Source organism: Ovis aries, chromosome 17 (genome assembly GCF_016772045.2).
Source record: "Ovis aries strain OAR_USU_Benz2616 breed Rambouillet chromosome 17, ARS-UI_Ramb_v3.0, whole genome shotgun sequence".
Lineage (NCBI taxonomy): Eukaryota > Metazoa > Chordata > Mammalia > Artiodactyla > Bovidae > Ovis > Ovis aries.
The window spans coordinates 60353649-60373106 of NC_056070.1; the positions used below are offsets into that span (position 1 = coordinate 60353649).

The 19458-nt window shown below is 47.2% G+C and overlaps 1 protein-coding gene across 1 annotated transcript in view; it reads left to right on the forward strand.

The window, feature by feature from the left end:
* TBX5 (T-box transcription factor 5) overlaps positions 1-19458 on the forward strand; it is an 89368-nt gene that overhangs the window by 48228 nt on the left and 21682 nt on the right. Inside the window, exons 6-7 of the mRNA XM_042234655.2 lie at positions 2373-2525; positions 10935-11026. Coding sequence (XP_042090589.1) covers positions 2373-2525; positions 10935-11026 — 245 coding nt within the window. The remainder of the gene's footprint in view (positions 1-2372; positions 2526-10934; positions 11027-19458) is intronic.

Genomic DNA, 19458 nt, shown 5'->3' on the forward strand with positions numbered 1-19458 from the left:
CCGAGGACACACACCTTGTATTTGGGAAGGAGGATGTGAGGCTAGGTCTGTCTAATTCCGGAAGCGATCCAGGTCCTGCCACTCTGTCTGTTTAAAGAGAAGATCAACAAACACATGATCCCCCGTTTGGGGACATGAGGGGCCTATGTGCAGATGCATTTGGTCAGGAAGAAGGAGGGTTTGTGAAGGTTCAAATGAAAAACCAGGTTCCTGAGGCCTTAGGGCTGATGCCCTGAGCCCACAGTGTCCAGTGGTGGAAGGGGAGCACAGGTTCTTCACTGATGCCTTCAGTTGCGCTCTACACGTGGTTGGTGTGAGGCTGGACTGGCCACTAGGGCAGAGCAGAGAGAAGGAAGAAGGTTCATTCCCTATCTATGCTGTAGGAAGGGATCGCAAAGGGGCAGAGCGGGTATTTTCTGGGCAAAATACTGGGGCTTCCTTTGCGTTTAAACCGGGTATTTTGCCGGCAGGGTCCAGCTAGTGCATCCAAGCCAGGTGTACTCTCCAGCTTGCGTGGGTGTTGGCGCGTGGGCTGTTAGGTTTAGGAAAGTATGCGGAAGCGAAGCTTTAGGTTAAGCGACAGAGAGAGAGGGGACCATTTTGTGAAGGACCTGCCTGCATCTTCCCGGGACCGCATCCTTCTGGAGGCTAGGAGCCCTTGGTGGGAGTCTCCGTGAATCCTTGATCTCCTTAGCTTTCCCTCTGCGGACCTGGGTGTGCCTTTGGGGTCGCGCTGGGGTAGACCCCTAGGGAAGGCGCGCGCACAGCTCCGCGCCCGAGCCCGGGGCGCCCGTGCGAGTTGCAGGGCTTTCCGAGCCCGCGGAGGAGCGGCTCGGGACTCCCCAGCTGTCACGCATTCCCATCCTAAACTCCGGACTCGGAATCCAAAGCCGCCCTAATGAAATTAAGGGCCATTAGATCGCCCTCGCGCTGATGTCTCCACACTGTCCCCGGCCGTCAAAGCAATTTGGCTAAGCCGGGACGATGGCCGCGCCGGCCGGGGGCTGCGGCGGCCCGCGGGGCCCCGCTGAGTCTCTCTGTCGCCACGCCGCCCGGGCCGGCGTCGCTATCGGCCGGGGAGGCGGCCGGGCCGCGGCGGCCGGAGATTAGAGCCTCGCGGCCCGGGGGTCGGGGAGCCGCGGGGTCCCGAGCTTTTTGCGCCCCTCCCCCTACCGGGTCGGGCCGCGCTCCCCTCCCCCTCCTCTAGGCCGGTCTCAAGGGTTGGCCCAAGCCCCCTGCCCCAGGGTCGTCCATGCAAATAATCAAAGACACTGAGACTCCCTCTGCCGCTCAGTGTCGCGATCCTGGGGAAAAACCAGGCCATATTTTTCAGCTCAGGAAGCGTGGCGGTTAGCACATTCGGTGGGTATAGCTCTAGAACGTTTTGACAAACATTAGCATTACCAGCCTCCCGGCAGCTGCAAACTGCAAGGCGTCAACCAGACAACACATTCGGTTTTATTAGTGAGGATGCTCGTCTTCTCTGGTTGGTCCTGCTCCAGAGAGAGAGAGTGGTGCCTGCAGACCCCTCTTGGTCTTTACTGTGGTGGTTGTAATCGTAGTACAGCGACAAGAGGGAGACCCCACTGGTCCCTGAGACCCCCTCCCCAAACATGGAAAAGGTGGAAAGGAAGGAGAAAAATACTGCCCACGAAGTAGGATGCCCCGGTTCTGTTTGGGGCCAAGTCTGGAGATAATTCCAGTGGTGGATCCTGAAATGCTGTAAAATTGGAGAAACCCAGGCCCCTGTTCGGTGTTAGGCGGGGCTCTTTCTCCCCCCATCTCACACCCTCCCCCACCACTTTCGTCTCTCCTTCATTGACTCCCCTTTGCACATTACCCAAACAAAGGACCAAGCCCGTGATTTTTCCTCCAGTTCTGGAAATGCTTGCTCTCTTCTCCTGCAACTCTTTGAAATTTTTTTTGGGGGGGGGTGGAGAAGGGGTTGTTATTTGTATGTATGTTTATTTGTTTGTTTCTGCTCTCCTTTCATTCCAAAATTACTGCCCGGACTTCCTTGGGGGCACTAATTCCCCAAACTTGCTTCACTCGCATGGAGGGGGCGGGAAGTGCCCTATGCAGAGAGTTAATTTATTAAGCAAACTTTATTAAGAATTCTGATTTACTACCCCGTGTGCTTTCGGTAGATTCCTGGAATATTACTGTGGCTTTTTCAGATGGAAATTGTCATTTTTTGAAATGTTTCTTTTTAATGAAATCACTGGCTTCTTTTCAAAAACAGGAGTGAAAAAAATCAGAACTTTTTTTGAGCGTCTGTATAAGGAAAGTAACTTTGGGGTGGAGATTGGGGTTTTATGGAAACAAAGGGGGTTTGATTTTTCTTACCATCTCATTTTCTTTATTATTTTTAGATTATTCTGAATTCCATGCACAAATACCAGCCAAGATTACACATCGTGAAAGCGGACGAAAATAATGGATTCGGCTCAAAAAACACCGCGTTCTGTACCCACGTCTTTCCTGAGACAGCGTTTATTGCGGTGACTTCCTACCAGAACCACAAGGTAAGCCCAGGACCCAGGAACCAGCAGGCCTGGGGTCACCTGCTTGTTTGCATGAATCTGCAGGGGGCTTCTGCTAAAACCTTAAGCCTTCTGGGCACCTTTATTCCACCCTACAGCGGGCACCAACTTCTGTCCAGGGGGCTGAAGCAGGAACAGAGCTGCAGCCTAAGGATTGCAGCTGTTTGTACTGTATTCACAGGCTTGGCATGAAAGCCATACTCCCACACACTAGATGGAAATTGTCAAACCATAGCTGACCACCTGGTTTCAATACTTATCCTCAAATGCAACAAGAAGTCATCCGCCTGCAGTGGTGGAAAGATCAGTGAAAAGAAAGGTCCCCTCATTGACAGGCTTGGTGCCCTTGGGTGGGGAACCTGGTGCCACCCTGCCTGGGGCCATCTTTTCTGTTGGAAGGGGGGAGGGGGTCGGTGTCCTTTCCTCCTCTACTCTTGCCTTTTGGATGCATTTCAGCTCCCATCAGGGGAGGTGGCTGAGTTGCTGGAAACCTTGAGCTTGGACCTTCCCAGATGCTTTCTTACTTGTTTCGTTAATGACTGACCCCAAAGTACATACTCAAGCAAGACTGGCATTGCTAAAACAAAAGCAAAAACTGATCAACTTGTGTGACTAGCTGCCTGAATCGAAGCTCTGGGGACTTAAATAAGATCCTGCCAAGACACAGCCTGGTGAGGGGAGACGCACAAGGCCAGCTCATTGTTTTTGGTGGCTGCAGTGTTGTGTAGAGGTGCGATGTCGCAGATGGGTTGTGTCACCGTCAGACCCCAACGCTGCTTGAAATTCAGGCCCCAGTTTCGTCCTTCAAAGCTTGACAGTGATACTAGAATAAGATGCCTCCCTAACTGCAGGTCAGGGGGTAGATATTTTCTTGCTCGGGAGAAAGGGCTCATCTTGACTTGTTCATGTCTGTTCTTTAGAAACCCAAGTGCCCATGGATTCATTTTATTGGCGTGGATATTATTGGCGTGGGGAGGGCAGGACTGAATGATTCCTAAACCTCGATATGGAAAGATCTGGAAGCGGGAAAGGCAAGATATAGGGGCTGGGGAGGCATCGCTGCTCCCCTCCGGGGTGGTAGACTCTTAGGAATATTGTGAAGTGATTTGGGGTTAGGGGCTGTGGGAGGGGAAAGTGGTGGGGGCGGTCCACATGAGATCAGTGAGGGCGGGTGCTGTGGATGACTTACAGAGGTGGACAGGGAGCTAGGGTGCCCTCCCCCTCTACAGCTCCCATCCCTCCTCCATCTGCAAGAGAAAAGTGGGGTTGGGAGAGCCTGCAGAGGCTGTGGGGCCAGGCTGGAGAGGCCGGGTTAGAGTGAGAGATGGGCTTAGCACCCTAAAGCCTCCAGTCACCCCTTGAAGGTCATTTCATGCAGACTGTGTGTCGGCTAATCCCCACCCCCAACGAAGCCAGGGCAGTTACGAAATGCTGTGGGTAATCTCCAAATTCAGATTGTCAGTGACCAAGCCAAGCTGTGATGGATGGTCCCTTGCAGGCCACACGGCCTGTTTGGGATCCCAAGCCTTGGGCAAGCTTCCTTTCAGCAGAAAACCCACTCCCTCTTACCCCCTAAATGTGATTACTTTTTAAAGGAAAAGAAGGACTTTTTATGTTATTATTTTTTAAAAATTTCTACCCACTTTAACCAATAACAGAAAAAAAAAAAATGGTAGGGTCAAGTGCCCTGAAAGGTGCTATACTGTTTCAGGCTAATTTGAGTCTGGCTGTTAGAAACCTGTTTCCTCTATGGCTGCTGTAAACCTATGTTTAACTTTGTGGTGATGGCTACAGGGGGAAAAAAATGGAAAAAATAGCAACCAGAACGCTCAGTTCCCCATATGTGTGTGTGTGTGTGTGTGTGTGTGTGTGTGTGTGTGTGCTTAGAGCTTCCTAGTCTTGACACATGGTCCAAAAATATGTAGAATCTTTTTTTTTTCCTGCCAGGAAAACCCAGGTTCATCCAGAGAGAGGGGACAGGAAGTGATAGGCATATGAAAGTGGCCTGGTAAAGAAACACATGAGTGTTCAGATCCTTTGGGGGAAATCCCCAAGCTTTATATATTAATAGTAAAGATCTAAGGGGTTCTCAGGAGTGGGTAGATTTGGGGGACCACACAGTCTTTCTGTTTATAGCTTTGTTGAGGCATAACTGTCACATGATAAACCACACTATTTGAAGTATTCAGTTAGCTGTTTGACATATGTGTATGTCCATGAAACTATCACTGTAGTTACTTGTGAACACACTCAACACCCCTTAGATTTTATTTTTTTGAAAGGTCTTCTTCAATGTATATATTTGCTCATCTATGTGTGTGGAGTGCCTGTCCAATGGGGTGTGTATGTGTTAAGTTTTGAACACAGTCTAGGAGATTGTGTATCTAAATGCTCATGGGTCCCAAAACATGAGTTCCCGAAGATGCATTTGAATATATATGGTTTTTTTTTTTTGCTTGTTTTTTCCTTCCAGTTTTATTGGGATATAATTGACACACGTACTGTATGAGTTTCAGGTATACAGCATCACACTTTGACTAATGTCGTGAAATAAGGACCGTGATCAGCTGAGTGATGAATAGAGGTGTAGTTGAGGATCGCACAGGAATTACTGATTTTCTTCATTGATTGAGCCAAGAAGCCAGGCTGAGCTGTACATACAGGGTTTTGTTTTGTTTTGTTTTTAAGCCAGCCTGGCATCCGTAAGAAGGATTTCAAGCACTCAAGGAGATGACTTTCAAAACACTTTCTCCTGCATGAGGTTTTCCCCACTTTTTAGTTATCAAGTACCAAAAACACCTATTTTCTTTGTCAGGAGGAAGTCTAAAGCAGTGTATTTTTCCAGTTGCATTCAGGCCCCTGCAGACATTCCCCACGTGGATATATGATGTGTGACTTAAATAAGCGGGGCAGTTGGGTTGACTGTGATTTGTGGGCTCTGTTTTGTTACTTTATTGTCCCACCTGGATAGGATGTTGAGACTCTTGGCTTTGTGGGTAAAAGCCACCTGGGCTGGTCCTCATCCTCGTGTAAGTGTTAGTGTCACAATCTGGCGGTAGATGCTTGGGTTCAAATCTATCTGACTTGGGCAAATTATTTAACTCAGTTGTCCCCATCCGTAAAATGGGACTAAGAAGAAAATATATATATATATATATATATATATATATATATATATATATATTTGGTTATTATTGTGGTGGGGATTAAAATAAGCTAATCCATGGAACATGTAATCCTGCAGAGCCTGGGTACAGAGTCAGCACAGGTTGTTAATGATGAGTCATGATCAACTTCATAACTGATCAGTTAACAGTAACAGGGCAACTCCATCCAAAATGCAGGTTCTGGAAAACTCTTTGCCTATCCTATTTTAGAATCTGAAAAGCTGAGATTTTTAAATAAGCTCTTATTACTGTGGTTGAACCACAACTACAACTACTTTGTGGTCTAATTGGTTCATTCCCTGATTGTTCTGTCAGTCCAAGGACAGTTTGCCTGGCATTATGCTTTGGAAAGAAAAGCAGTCTATGTGATTGAATTGCCAGGACAATATGGAAAAATTTGGTTGTTCAATGGCAAAGTTCTGTCCGACTCTTTGCTACCCCATGGACCGCAGTACTCCAGGCTCCTCTGTCCTTCACTAGCCCCTGGAGTTTACTCAAATTCATGTCCATCAAGTTGGTTGGAAAAATGCGAGCCACCAAGTTTTGGCCCAAAGGGCTTAGTGCCTCCAGACTGATCTTTGCATGCAGGTACCAGGTGGAGGCAGGTATGTGGCAGGCTTCATTTCTTACACTGCCATCACACACCTGTATACCATGGGGTTCCTAATGACACGACATATTTCCTGAGCCCAGCTGTGATCCCAAGCTGGATTTGGGGGTTATTTCCCCAGATGGTTGACAGCTTGAAAAAGATATTTAAACACTTGAATCTTCCCCAGCGACACTCACTCTGTGAAACAGGTTTTTGTAAGGTTTGCGCCGCAGTTGTCAGCAGCTCCCAGGGCAATCCCTAGAAATATTTAGGTGTTAAAACAAAGGTCACATGGGCATTTCATTTCCCTGCTTAGGCAACAATGGCTTTGTATGCAAGCGTGTCTCTCCCTTCAATATTAACTTACTTTGCCATTAAAAGGCATGTTCCTCCTGTTTAAATCATTGTGTATGGAGCCTGTATTTATGAGGTATGAGCTTTCTGGTCGGGACCAGGAAATGAACCCCTAATAGAGAGACATAATTAAGATTTTTGGCCCTCTCGAGGGTTTTTTTTTTTTTTCCCCCAAAAGCGAGAATTCACAACAATTATTCTCATTAATTTTTACAACCTCTGTCTCAGTGGTTGGACCTGGCATTTATATTTGTTTTTCTCCCGTTCGGGCCCCTCTCCCGGATATCCGGTTTTATGCTGATTTTGGAGGGAGTACATTTGTATGACGCATGGAAGTCAATTTCAGTGGAGCCTTTGGGTAGAACTCAGACATCCAGGTGTATGGGTTTGTGTGCCCGTGAGTGACTGGCTCCATGTTAGGAAGGGAATTTCATAGACAGGGTTATGGTAAATGAGGGGGCTAGTATGAAATAAGATAGACATTTTCACTGGCCCCTAAGCTTACCTGTTAAGATTTCTCAGGGGTAATTCTTACAACCATAGCCATCTATCCTCAAATCTACGGAGCAGCGTAGATAGGTAAGATCCGTACATCTCAGTGTATGTCTCACCAGCTGTGTGCATCCTCTGACAGCATATTTTTGGGAGGTATGGTATAAGAACAAGAATTAGGCAGTAGTTATTCTGTTTGAGGTGCAAGGGATTTCATAGACAGGGTTATGGTAAATGAGAGGACTAGTATGAAATAAGATAGGCATTTTCACCTGCACCTAAGCTTCCTTCAAACAGTTTTTTTGAGCAAAAAATTTTTGATGATAAAATACTGAAACCCACCCTTTTCTTTTTTTTTGCTCTGGGTAATTTTTTGTGTGTTTCTGAGCTCTTGGTGGAAGAGCGATGTCATGGAATAGGCATTAATTCAGCCCAGGTGCCCCACCCCTATTGTCTCATTGTTCTCAGTATTTTCAGGGGCTGGCTTCTGTCTCTCGATGTGTGGGTGAAGGGCATAGAAATCGGGATAAGGATTCCCTTCACCCTTTTTAAAAATGATCTAATTTTTACTCAACATTTTGAGAGTCTCTCCCTCCCACCCCTCACCATTAAAAGTGCTTTATGGTTTTATGCTTGCATTTTGCTGCCATAAAACTGGTGTGAGAAAGAAAGCCCCACTAGGTGATGGGGCTGAGTTGAGGAGTGCACATGTTCAAAATTGTTACCCAAAGAGATTTTGTATTTAAAAAAAAATTTTTTTAATTGAGGTAAAGTTGATTTACAGTGGTGTGCCAGTCTCTTCTGTTTTCCAGAGAGGTTTTACAGATGTTTCTATATACTCTGAAGAGTTGATTCGAAGTCAGAAAGTTACAGGACTGGCTTACTGTGTTAAAAAAAAAAAAAAAAAAGGAAGGAGAAGGGAATGCGTATACGTAGACATCCCCACTCGTAGTTTAAGAGTTTTAAAGTTGATTTAATTTTTTTGGAACAGTTTCAGGTTCATAGTAAAGTTGAGTGGGAAGCAGAGCCTTGTATAACCTCTGTCCGCTTCCCCCCACCATGTACAACCTCCCCTACTAACAGCATCGCCCCCACTCCCACCCTCAGAGTGGGACATATGATGCCACTGATGAACCTGCATCGACGCATCGTCACCCAGAGTCTGTAGTTTGCCTTAGAGTTCACTCTTGGTGTTGTAGATTGGGGTTTTTGTTTTTTTTTTTCGGTTGTGCCATGCAACTCATGGGATCTTATTTCCCTGACCAGGGATCACACCTGTGTCCCCTGCAGCGGAAGCTCCAAGTCCTAACCACTGGACCACCAGGGAATTCTCTAGATTCTGTGGGTTTAGACAAATGTGTAATGACACATCTTCACCGTGATGTATCCCACAGAAGTCATTTCATTGCCCTAAAAATCCTCTATGCTTCTCTTGTTCATGTTCCCCTTCCTCCTAACCCCTGGCAACTGCTACTCTTTTTGCTGTTTCCCTAGTTTTGCCTTTTCCAAAATGTCACACAGTTGGAATCACATAACATTTAACAAATGTTAAGTTTATATATATTTTTATTGTGAGCACACGGACTCATATATAGTAATTTTATATTCATGACAGATCCTGGGGTTAGAAGGAAATGCTATAAGACCATGTCTAGCAGAAAACGGAACGTTCTTGCCCCCAAATGGACAAATCTGTTCATTCATTGATTATGCCTAGTTTCTCAAAGCAACTCCTTGGTTTCTCGAAGTCTGTAAAGATGCTACTGGGGGGTAGAAAAGATGGCTCTGTGCGGATCTGAAGATGATGGAACCATAGGAAAAAAATCTGTTCTTGTTCTATCTTTCTATTCATCTACTAGAGAAAGGGAGACTTACATCAGTACCGATTTATGTTAAATACTTCTGTAAAAGTGTCGGATTTTCCCTTGCAACAAAGGGCATGCTGGCCTTCCGTTTGGAACTTTGTAGGGGCAACCCATTCCAGTACTCTTGCCTGGAGAATCCCAGGGACGGGGAAGCCTGGTGGGCTGCCGTCTATGGGGTCGCACAGAGTCGGACACGACTGAAGTGACTTAGCAGCAGCAGCAAGGGTACCAGTAGAGAAAATTTGACACACTTGTTGTCTTTTTATTGACTTGCAAATGTTTCCACTTTGACATGTAGAAAAGTGATAGAGTATATTTATAAAATAGATTTAAATAAAAAGTGGTTTGATTTGGGGCATGTACACAGTGGTCTATTTAAAATGGATAACCAACAGGGACCTACTGTATAGCACGGGGAACTCTGCTCAATGTTACATGGCAGCCTGGATGGAAGAGGAGCTTGGGGGAGAACGGATACATGTGTGTTGTATGGCTGAGTGCCTTCTCTGGTCACCTGAAACTATCATAACACTGTTAATTGGCGATACTCAACACAAGATAAAAAGTTTTAAAAGAAGAGGATCACTAAGAAGCCAGTAGAGGAAAAAGAATGAAATAATACAAATACATACAGTCAATCCAAGTAAGACCCAAAATAGGAAAGCATAAATAAAAAACAGTAAAAACAGAACATAATTATGACTACCTTAAATTTTAATCAGCAATTATGATTCAGTAGTTAAATTGAAAATAAAATACTGGGCTTCTCTGGTGGCTCAGTGGTAAAGAATTGTCCGCCTGTCAATGCAAGAGATGTGGGTTTGATCCCTGGAGAAGGAAATGACAACCCCCTCCAGTATTCTTGCCTGGGAAAATCCCATGGACAGAGGAACCTGGTGGGCTTCAGTCCTTGGGGCTGCAAAAGAGTCGGACACGACTTAGTGACTAAACAACAACAAACAAAATACTCAGAAGTAAAAAAAAGTGGTTTGATTCAATGAAAATATCAAGCAGATTAGTAGACCAAGACTATATAGGTACGATAATGATGACGAAGTGCTTTTTGAATGACCTCTGATGAACACTGCCTTGGTGTCTGTAAAGTGATCTGATATATAAAAATTCAATTCACACACAGTTTTGGGGACATACTTCTGGCAGACTTCATAGGGTGTACTCTTTTACCTAGCTCTGCTACTGTATATTCACACTAACAGAATATGTTGATGATTTCAAGAATGTGTGTTGATGGACCTTGAACCAAAAGACCCCGTTGTATCACTGAGTTTTATACATTGCAACACAAATTTCCCAGAAGAGGATTCTTTCTTCCTTATATAATTAAAGAGGTTTGGAGCTGTTAGGTAGCTCTTGTATATATTATAATTCTATATGTTGGTCTTTATTTAATTAGACACCCTCCTTTTCACTGGAACTAGCAAACTCTGTGAAAACTTTGAAATGAATGTGAAATGAGGCATAGCAGGCTTTCAAGAGCAATAATCAAGTCCTTCCCAATGGAGATTGCCACGTTACAGGAAATTGACATCGTGTCAACATGGTACAGTTTTCCAAGGGGGTGGACCAAGTGTTGAGGCCTGCATTGTGTTTGAAACACAGAATGCTATGATTGAGACAAAAATGCCAATCCGGCTGGAATGACGCAGAGTATGACTCCAGTTAATGGGCAAACTGAAACCAGGTTTTTTCCCACCCCCCGCTTTTAAAGACAATCTGGTCTAGGACATTTTTCAGAGCCTCCTTTTGAATGCAGTGGTGGGTCTCGTTGATGTGACGGGCTTAATTTGCTTCTTTGGGTTGCCAGAGACTGTGTTTCCATAACACTTATCATTAGCTGGGTCCCCGGGTGGTTTCAGAGCAACCAAGTGAACACCGAACTCTCTCTCTCTGCTTCCTACAGATCACCCAATTAAAGATTGAGAATAATCCCTTCGCCAAAGGATTCCGGGGCAGCGATGACATGGAGCTACACAGGATGTCGAGAATGCAAAGGTAAGAAAGTGGGATCCTCGGCTCCCTGCTCTCTTCATCCCTTGCCCTTCAATAGCCCAGGTGAGCCAGCAGCCCCGGAAGACCAGGCACAGAGAAATGGGGCCCTGTTGCCATCGAGAGAAACGAGAAAGAGCCTCTGGCACGCTGGACATTTTCTGATACCCTTTATGTGCACAAGTGCTTGCTAAGTCACTTCACTGTCGCCCACCGGGCTTCTCTGTCCATGGGATTCTCCAGGATCCCAAGAATGCTGGCGTGGGTTGCCGTGCCCGCCTCCAAGGGATCTTCCTGACCCAGGGGTTGAACCTGTGTCTCCTGCAGCTTCTGTGTTGCAGGCGGGATTTTTACAGCGTAAACCAAACCCTCTGTGTGGTCTCCTCTATCAGATGCTGTGGAGCGTGTAGATTTGGGGAAGACTGTGTGTGAGGGAACTTGCCCTTCTCCATCTGCCCAGGGAGCAAAAGCTACAATTTTCTCCTCTTTCTCTGCTGTTTTCCTCTCTAGTGAGGTCCTCTCTCTGTTTCTTCCCATAAGTCACCGCCGATGAATGATTTTCTTTTGGCAACAGCTCTTGGTAAATGAAAGGGGAGTTAATGGCTTGATTTCCGTGGGGTGATATACAGACTTGACACCACGTGGCCTCCCAGGCATGGGGCAAGGGTGGTGGATTAGAAGCTGGTGATAAAAATTGTTCGGTCTTTTTACATATCCTGTGGTCTTGGTCGCTGATATGATGAATAGAAGGGGCTGTGGCAAATGGACATAGTGGGAATTTGGTCTGATTTGAAAGGATTGTACAAGCATTGCCAATTTTGTCAAATATTCTCTTGGTAGAGTTCCAAAATAACTTACCATATGGCAAGAGAATTCGAAATACATCTTGATTCCTTTTGACCAAGAAATGTTTTTTTCTTCCCATTTTGGTGAGTTTAGCATTTCAAAATAAAATGAGGTCATTTAGGAAGCTTATCCTTTTCCTTTCTGGAAAACCCCAAAAAGGGAGAGTTGGGCAGATGGACACATGTACTTATTCAAAGGAGGACAAGAGACCCAAGAAGAAGAGGGAGAGAAAGGTCCCACAGCTTTGTGGTTTAAACATTGGGTTTGGAAATAACATGCTGTAGAACTCTTTTTCAGATAGCGGGCTTAGCAGATCTAATCTTGCATGCTTTAAAAAAATAAATATGTCATTATCTTCCGGTGGAACAGGTACACCAGACTCATATGAATTCCTGCATTCATAACTGGTTTCCTTCGTGATGGCGGACTTGTAAGATGCTTTATGTGGTGAAAATAATGAAGTCCTTAAATTATTATTTAGAAACATTTTTGGCTTTATGTGTCTTCACTTGGAAGTTGGAGTTGAATTTAGCCTGTGGTTGGTGGAAAAGTTGATAACAAACTTCACTTGAAGGTGAAGGAGGCCAAACTATTTTCAGCTGTAGGCTCAGGGAGCCACGTGTTTGTTATATGGTGTCTAAACCCCATCCTGTCCCGATGGTCATCTTGTCGTCAGGGCAGCTTAGCCACTGATGGGCAGTCTCAGCTTGGTCATCCTGCAGGTAGGGGTCCAGGCTGTGCAGCTGGGGACTGAAGGGCTTCTTCCATCCCTTACTTCTTCCCTCCTTTCCACCAGGTCCAGAGCAGGTGGGATTATGGGTTTAAGGTATTGCAAGTAGCCCCCTCAATTTTACCCAGTCACCTGGTCTCGGAGATGCTGCCTTCTTATCATGTCTCACAATTCACCTCCTTTCTCCATCTAGGCTGCCTTTCCACCAGCAACCTCACCTGCCACAGCCTCCTAACCTCTTTAGGCCTGACATCAGCTCTGTTCCCCTCTCAGACATGTTCCAGGCAGCTGCCAAAGACATCTTGTCCCTGTGCTTAGTCGCTCAGTCGTGTCCAACTCTCTGTGACCCCATGTACTCTAGCCTGCTAGTCTCCTCTGTCCATGGAATTTTCCAGGCAAGAACACTGGAGTGGGTTGCCATTTCCTTCTCCAAGGGATCCTCCCGACCTAGGAATGGAACTGGGGTCTCCTGCATTGCAGGCGGATTCTTTACCAGCTGAGCTACCCAGGGAAGCCCAAAGACATCTTTGTACAGCACAAATAAGACGTTTTTCTTCACAGCCTCAAACACTCCTATTGCCCTCTGTGTCAGGTCCAGACGCCTTGGTGTGTTTGACCACGCCCTTCCCCAGCCTGGCCACGCCCCCTAGCTTTGGTCCTCACCGATGTCCCCTCTCCCTTTCAATCAGGCTGAAGGAGCGCCTCCAAATCTGTCTTCTATCCATTGTTTTTGGCCCCGTAACACCACAGTTGATCTAACTAAGCTCCATCTTTTCCCTCTCCCCTTCCATCTCCTGCCCATCACTAAAGCCTCCTTGTCAGTATTTCTCCTTGTAGCTGTTCCTTCCTCCAGGGAGCTGCTTCTGGCCACAGACTGCCTGGTCGGATGTGTCTGTTCCTAGGGGCCCTCACTGCTTTTCTGCATAAGGCCGGGCCCCCACACTTCGGAGGCTCGTTGGACAGATGATGGGCATGGAAGCAGAGACAGTGGGGGACGGACAGGTGTTTGAGAGCTCTCATGTCAGCAATCCTGGAGTCTCTTCCTACAGCTCTGAACCAGGTGCCTGGTGAGCTATTTAGGCAGAGGACTCTGCTTAGGTCTGAGCTGTCTACCCTAACTGCTCTCGAGGGTTATTGCACATTGGCTGTGTGCTTCTTCCCACCTAGGCACCTGGAGTTGAAAGAAAGGAAAGGTAATTGGTCCTCAGTAAGGGGTCAGGGATTGACACGTTGGATTGAAACTCTCAGCCTCACGGGCATGTGTGTCTTTGTGGCCGCACGAGGAGTTGCATCGGGAAATAAAGAGGGTTGGACTGACCACTCTCCAGGCTGGGAGAGTGGACAGGGTCATCCATCCAGTTCTCTGGAGCTGTCCCCTGGTGGGCAGAAGGAGCAAAGCAGAGAGGCTCCAGTAGGCTTTGGAGTCAGACAAACCTGGGTTCAGTGTATCAGCATGTATCAGCAGGGGACCTCGGGCAAGTGATGTTACTGCAGGGAGCCTCAGTATCCTCATCAGTAAAATGGGCATAAATAAAGATAGCTTCCCCTTTCAGGGGTTCTTGTAAGAACTATACGAGAGAATGCCTGAAGGATGCTTGGTTCCTAGTCCACACTCCAAAATATGATCCGAGTCGGGGAGAACTCATTACTCCTAGTTTTGCCCTTGTTCAGAATTGAGTCTGGGCTGTGGTCCCAACTCCCAGGTCACAGTTGGTAGTGACAAGTGGGGAAGATGGCTCTCCGGAGACGGCTCTGATAACAGCCTGGCTGGAACGGCGGGCTCACTGTTGATCTTGTAATCCTGTTTCCTGTCCCCCACACACCCGGTGACAGCTGGCTCAGGCAGCAAAGCGGGAGGAATGAAATTTCCTCTAATTCCAACAATCAGAACGGAGGGAGGGAGAGGGGTGGGGTGATGGAGGGCTGAACCTTAACTCTGCCGTGATCCCACATAAATAACTTTTGGATTAGCTTGGCAAATGTCTGGGCACGTACCCTCCTCCCCTCTCTTCACCCAGCAATCTGTGTTTGGAACATGTGGAGGGTATCTTAGTTATTTTCCAACGTTTATGTATGGTTTCTAGTTACAGAAACGATAACTGCTTATTCTGAAAATGGGAGAGCAAAGGGAAAGCAGGAAGAAGAAAATAAAATCATTTTGCAAATCCTGTCTCTAGCTGACTGATTAAAATATGTGCCGAGGTTATTTGGAAAGGTTAATCTGTGGCTTAAAAACATCTTATCCTAAAAAACCAATATTTCCCAAATTGCAGTGCCCCCTCCCCTGGTGACAAATGAGATGACTTTAGAGCGTGCCCACAGATACCAGGCACATCAGGCTGATTTCATAGACAATATTGTTTAGAATAAGACTAAGTTCTCTTTTATTGACTTATTTCTTTGTGCTGCACTGCATTTGGGATCTTAGTTTCGTGACTAGGGATCGAACTCATGCCCACAAAACACAGAATCTTAACCCCTGGACCACCTGGGAAGTCCCCAAGACTAAGTTTGAAGGAAGGAAGGGAAGAAGGAAAAGAAGGAAAGAGGGAGGGAGAAGGGAAGGCAAGCTAAGGCTGATTATTTAGAGAAAATATTCTTTGTGACCCCATGGACTGTAGCCCTCCAGGCTCCTCTGCCCATGGAATTTTCCAGGCAAGAATACTGGAGTGGGTTGCCATTTCCTTCTCCAGGGGATCTTCCCACGAACTAAACAGCAGTAGAGCTGGTATGAAGATTTGGCCAACATTGTCAAGGTGATATGCAAATCACAGAAATTCGGGAGATGTACCTAAATGCTCACCCTAATGAGAAAGCGTAGGCACTTACTGTCAAAGCTGAATGGGAACTTCTGGGAGTCAAAGTCCCCGTGGGGCCAAGGACAGGGCCACTGAGTGCAGGGAGGTGCTTTTATCGAGAGGATGGGAGTCAGGTTTTGTGGGATGAATGGGATTTTTTCTTTTCGCTAGCTCTTGTTTTTTAATTTTTTTAACTCTTTTATTTTCAGCTGTGACAGGTCTTAGTTGCTGCACGCAGGATCTTCATTGTGGCATGCAGGCTTCCCTCTGGTTGAGGTCCTCGGGCTTAGTTGCTCCGAGGCATGTGGGGATCTTAGTTCCCCTCCCAGGAATCGAACCCACATCTCCTGCATTGAAAGGTGGATTCTTAACCACTGAACCACCAGGGGACTCCCTAAGGTGTTGTTTTTTTTTTTTTTTTGGCTGAGCTGAGTGGCTTGTAGGATCTTAGTTCCCCTACTGGGGGTTGAACCCACATCTCCTGCATTGAAAGGTGGATTCTTAACCAGTGGACCACCAGGGAAGTCCTGGTGAATGGGATTTGAATTTGTTGAGAGGAAGGGCTTTCTGGGTTGGATTGGAGGAGTGCGCAGGGATCTACCCGTTTGGGGCTCTGGAGGAGGCATCAGACTCTAAAGATCTCTGAAAGTCAGCTCCCGTGGCACCGTGACAGGGCACACTGTCCCTAGAAGCAGGGATTCTAGCGGTAGAAGGGACCCTGGGAGGCAGCATCTGGTTTAACCTTCCTGCTTTTGCAGAAAAGAAAACTGCAGCCTGGAGACTCATTTGTTTTTATTTTTTTGATTAATTTATTTTAATTGGAGGCTAATTACAGTATTGTAGTGGTTTTTCCCATACATTGACGTGAATCAGCCATGCGTGTACATGTGTCTCCCATCCTGAACCTCCCTCCCAGAGAGACTCATTTATTTATTCAGTTTTGGATCTGTTGCTTTCTTCCTCAGCGGACATCCATTCTTTCAGGGCTTACTCCGTGCCAGGTCCTGAGGATGCAAAGGGGAATCCATGCACCGAGGGGCAGGGTTCACCGATGCTAAAGCAGGCTCTCGAGCTGGGGTCCTGGTTAGCACACCGATGAGCCCTGGGGCTCCCCTAGCTCTATCTCCTCATCTGTAAAAGGAAGATAATTATAGCACCTACCTCTGGGGCTGTGGCATGGATGAGGTGAGGTAATATGGGTGTCCTAATTACTATTGCTATGCAATGAATGACACCACTCCTAAATTTCCCATCTACCAGCTACAAAACTGTGGGCTCTGAGCTGGCTCATCATCGCTGCATGAGACTCTGAATCCAGGACAGCCAGAGCTCCAGCACTTTGCTTCCAACACCTCTGCGCCCATGCAAGGGGAGGACGTATAAGCAGCCTCCGTCCTCCCATGAGGAGCTCAGAGACCATCACAGTGCTCCAGATTTTGTCCACTTAACAACCTACTCCCGCTCAGGAATGCTCCCTAAATGCTGCTTAGGGTGGAAAAGCCAGGCATCGCTCATTGTCACCGTGCCCAAGGAGAAGCCGGAAATCCCCAGGGAGGCACTTGGGTTTAGCTCAGGGTTTGGGGGTTGGGAAGGATGCCTCTGGACAGGTGTGATTGCTGTCGGGTTTTGGTGGGGACGGCTGCAGGTATCTGACGGCCAGACAAGGCTGGGTGTCCAAGATGGCACACCCCCATGACCGCCGTTAATGCTGGCTTCTGGCTGGGAGCCCATCTGGGTGGTCCCCTGGAGCATGTGTATGTGGCCCATCTAGCATGGACTCCCTCCATGGTGGCGGCTGTCCTTGGAGAACCTTGAGAGGGCCTTTGCTCACTACACCTTGGGAGCCTGTAGCATCACTTCTGCTACTTGCTGTTGGTGGAACAAGACTCACTAATGGGCTCAGATTCCAGGAGAACCAGAGAGCCTCCCTCTAGACAGGTGGAAGTCAGAGAGTGTGCCTGGGTGATTTAACACTGCCCCAGCTTGCCTAGGAGTGCCTGACACTGTCCCTGGGCTGGAGTGACCCTGGCTCATGTCAGGAGGAGATGGGATCCATTCCCTCTTGAAGTCTGAGGCCAGGTTGACACCCAGTTAAGGCGCAGATGCCTGGCGGTGAGCATCTTCAGGATAGAAGGAATCACCTGTCTGCCCCGGCTGGCTACCCCTGGTCTTTCTGTAAAGACAAACCCCAGAATAGGAACAGGCAGCAGCAAAGTGCTTCTTTGGGCACTTCTTGCTTTAATTCACATAGTGCGGCTCTGAGTCATGCCTGGCCTTTCTGGCATACAAGCATTTGTGGAGCACGATGGGGAGACGGGCAGCGCCTAGCGGTGGCAGCTTCAGAGCTCTTCATGGGAGAATTGGGCTGTCTCTTCTTCCTCAGTCTTCTTGTGGACTGCCGATTCCTTGGCAGAAAGTAATCTCTAGAGCCGGGGACCCTGGAGTCTCTGGTTGGCCTGCAAAGACTGATACCAACGTTCCAATACTTTGGCCACCTGATGTGAAGAGCCGACTCATTGGAAAAGACCCTGATGCTGGGAAAGATTGAGGGCAGGAGGAGAAGGGGGCGAAAGAGGATGAGATGCTTGGATAGCATCATCAACTCAATGGACATGAGTTTGAGCAAACTGGGAGATAGTGAAGGACAGGGAAGCCTGGTGTGCTGCAGTCCATGGGGTCACAAAGAGCTGGACACGACTGAGCGACTGAAAAAGAACAGCAAGCAGAGGGCCGATAGGAGAGCCAGGAGTCCAGGTTGTCCCAGGTAGAGCAAATAGGTTTTGTCGGCCCCAGCCTGGGGACATCTCTGTCCATCCATGTGAGAAACAGACCATTGTCCTCTGCCTCTGCAGTGTAGGTCACCTCCTCCTCTTCCCCCTTGAGGGTTAGACTTCTTAATCAGTATCTAAGATCCCTTTGGAAAATCCAATTAAAGCAAGAACTCTGAAAAAACTCACAATATGTAAATAGAAGAAAAAATGTCAAGCAATTTTGGGGAATTTATAGGGTCTGGGATCCTTAAAAGGTTAAAATCCAGGGCTTTCCCTGGTAGTCCAGGGGCTAAGATTCTGTGATCCCAGTGCAGCAGGCCTGAGTTTGATCCCTGGTTGGGAAATTAGATCCCGAGTACTTCAACTAAGACCTGGCACAGCCAAATAAATAAATAAATATTAAATTTTTTTTAACCTTTTTTAAAAAGGTTAAAATCCTTGCACTGGAGCCATCCCTTCTTTTCCAGCAACCACCCCCTCTTCGCCCCTGCCTTCCTAATTTTAAATGACTGTTCAGCTCCTAACTTCAAATGGTCATTTTTCAAAAAGAAGGCTCAGTGCTCTTGTATTCTCATGCTTGTGGTTAAAGCTGATGTACTTAGTCACTCAGTCGTGTCCGACTCTTTGCGACCCCATGGACTGTAGCCTGCCAGGCTCCTCTGTCCATGGGGATTTTCTAGGCAGGAATGCTGGAGTGGGTTGCCATGCCCTCCTCCAGGGGATCTTTCTGACTCAGGGATCGAACTCGTGTCTCTTATGTTTCCTGCATTAGCAGGCAGGTTCTTTACTGTCTGAGCCACCAGGGAAACCCGTGGGGATGTCCAGTTAATGCCATGTGATCTCCAGGACAACGAACATTCTGGAGGTGACATTAATTCGCCACTCCTTGCTGTACTTTTGGCTATGCCTGTGGCTTCCCCCAGGAGAGTGTGAATTTATGTAAAACAAGAAGACTCTTTATGTTTGGGAGGCCAAGCCAGCCTAAGTTGTGAGTGGAGTTTTGCCCCGAGAGGTCTCATCTTGGTCCTGGTTGTCCATCATTCATCTGCAGCACCATACCCAGCCCTCTGCTCCCCCAGTGAACCTGCTCTTCAGGGACAGTGTCTGAGGGCAAATCCCCGTAAGTGTTGTTTCTTAAACTTTTGGCAGACATCACAATTAGCTGGGGGTGGGTAGGCTGGTGAAAAAAGCAGGTTTCTGGGTCTCACCCTTAGAGGTTCTGAATCAGCGGCTCTCGGGAGAGGGTAAAAAACTGTCCTTTATCAAGTTATTTGATGGAGGGGCCCCCTGGTC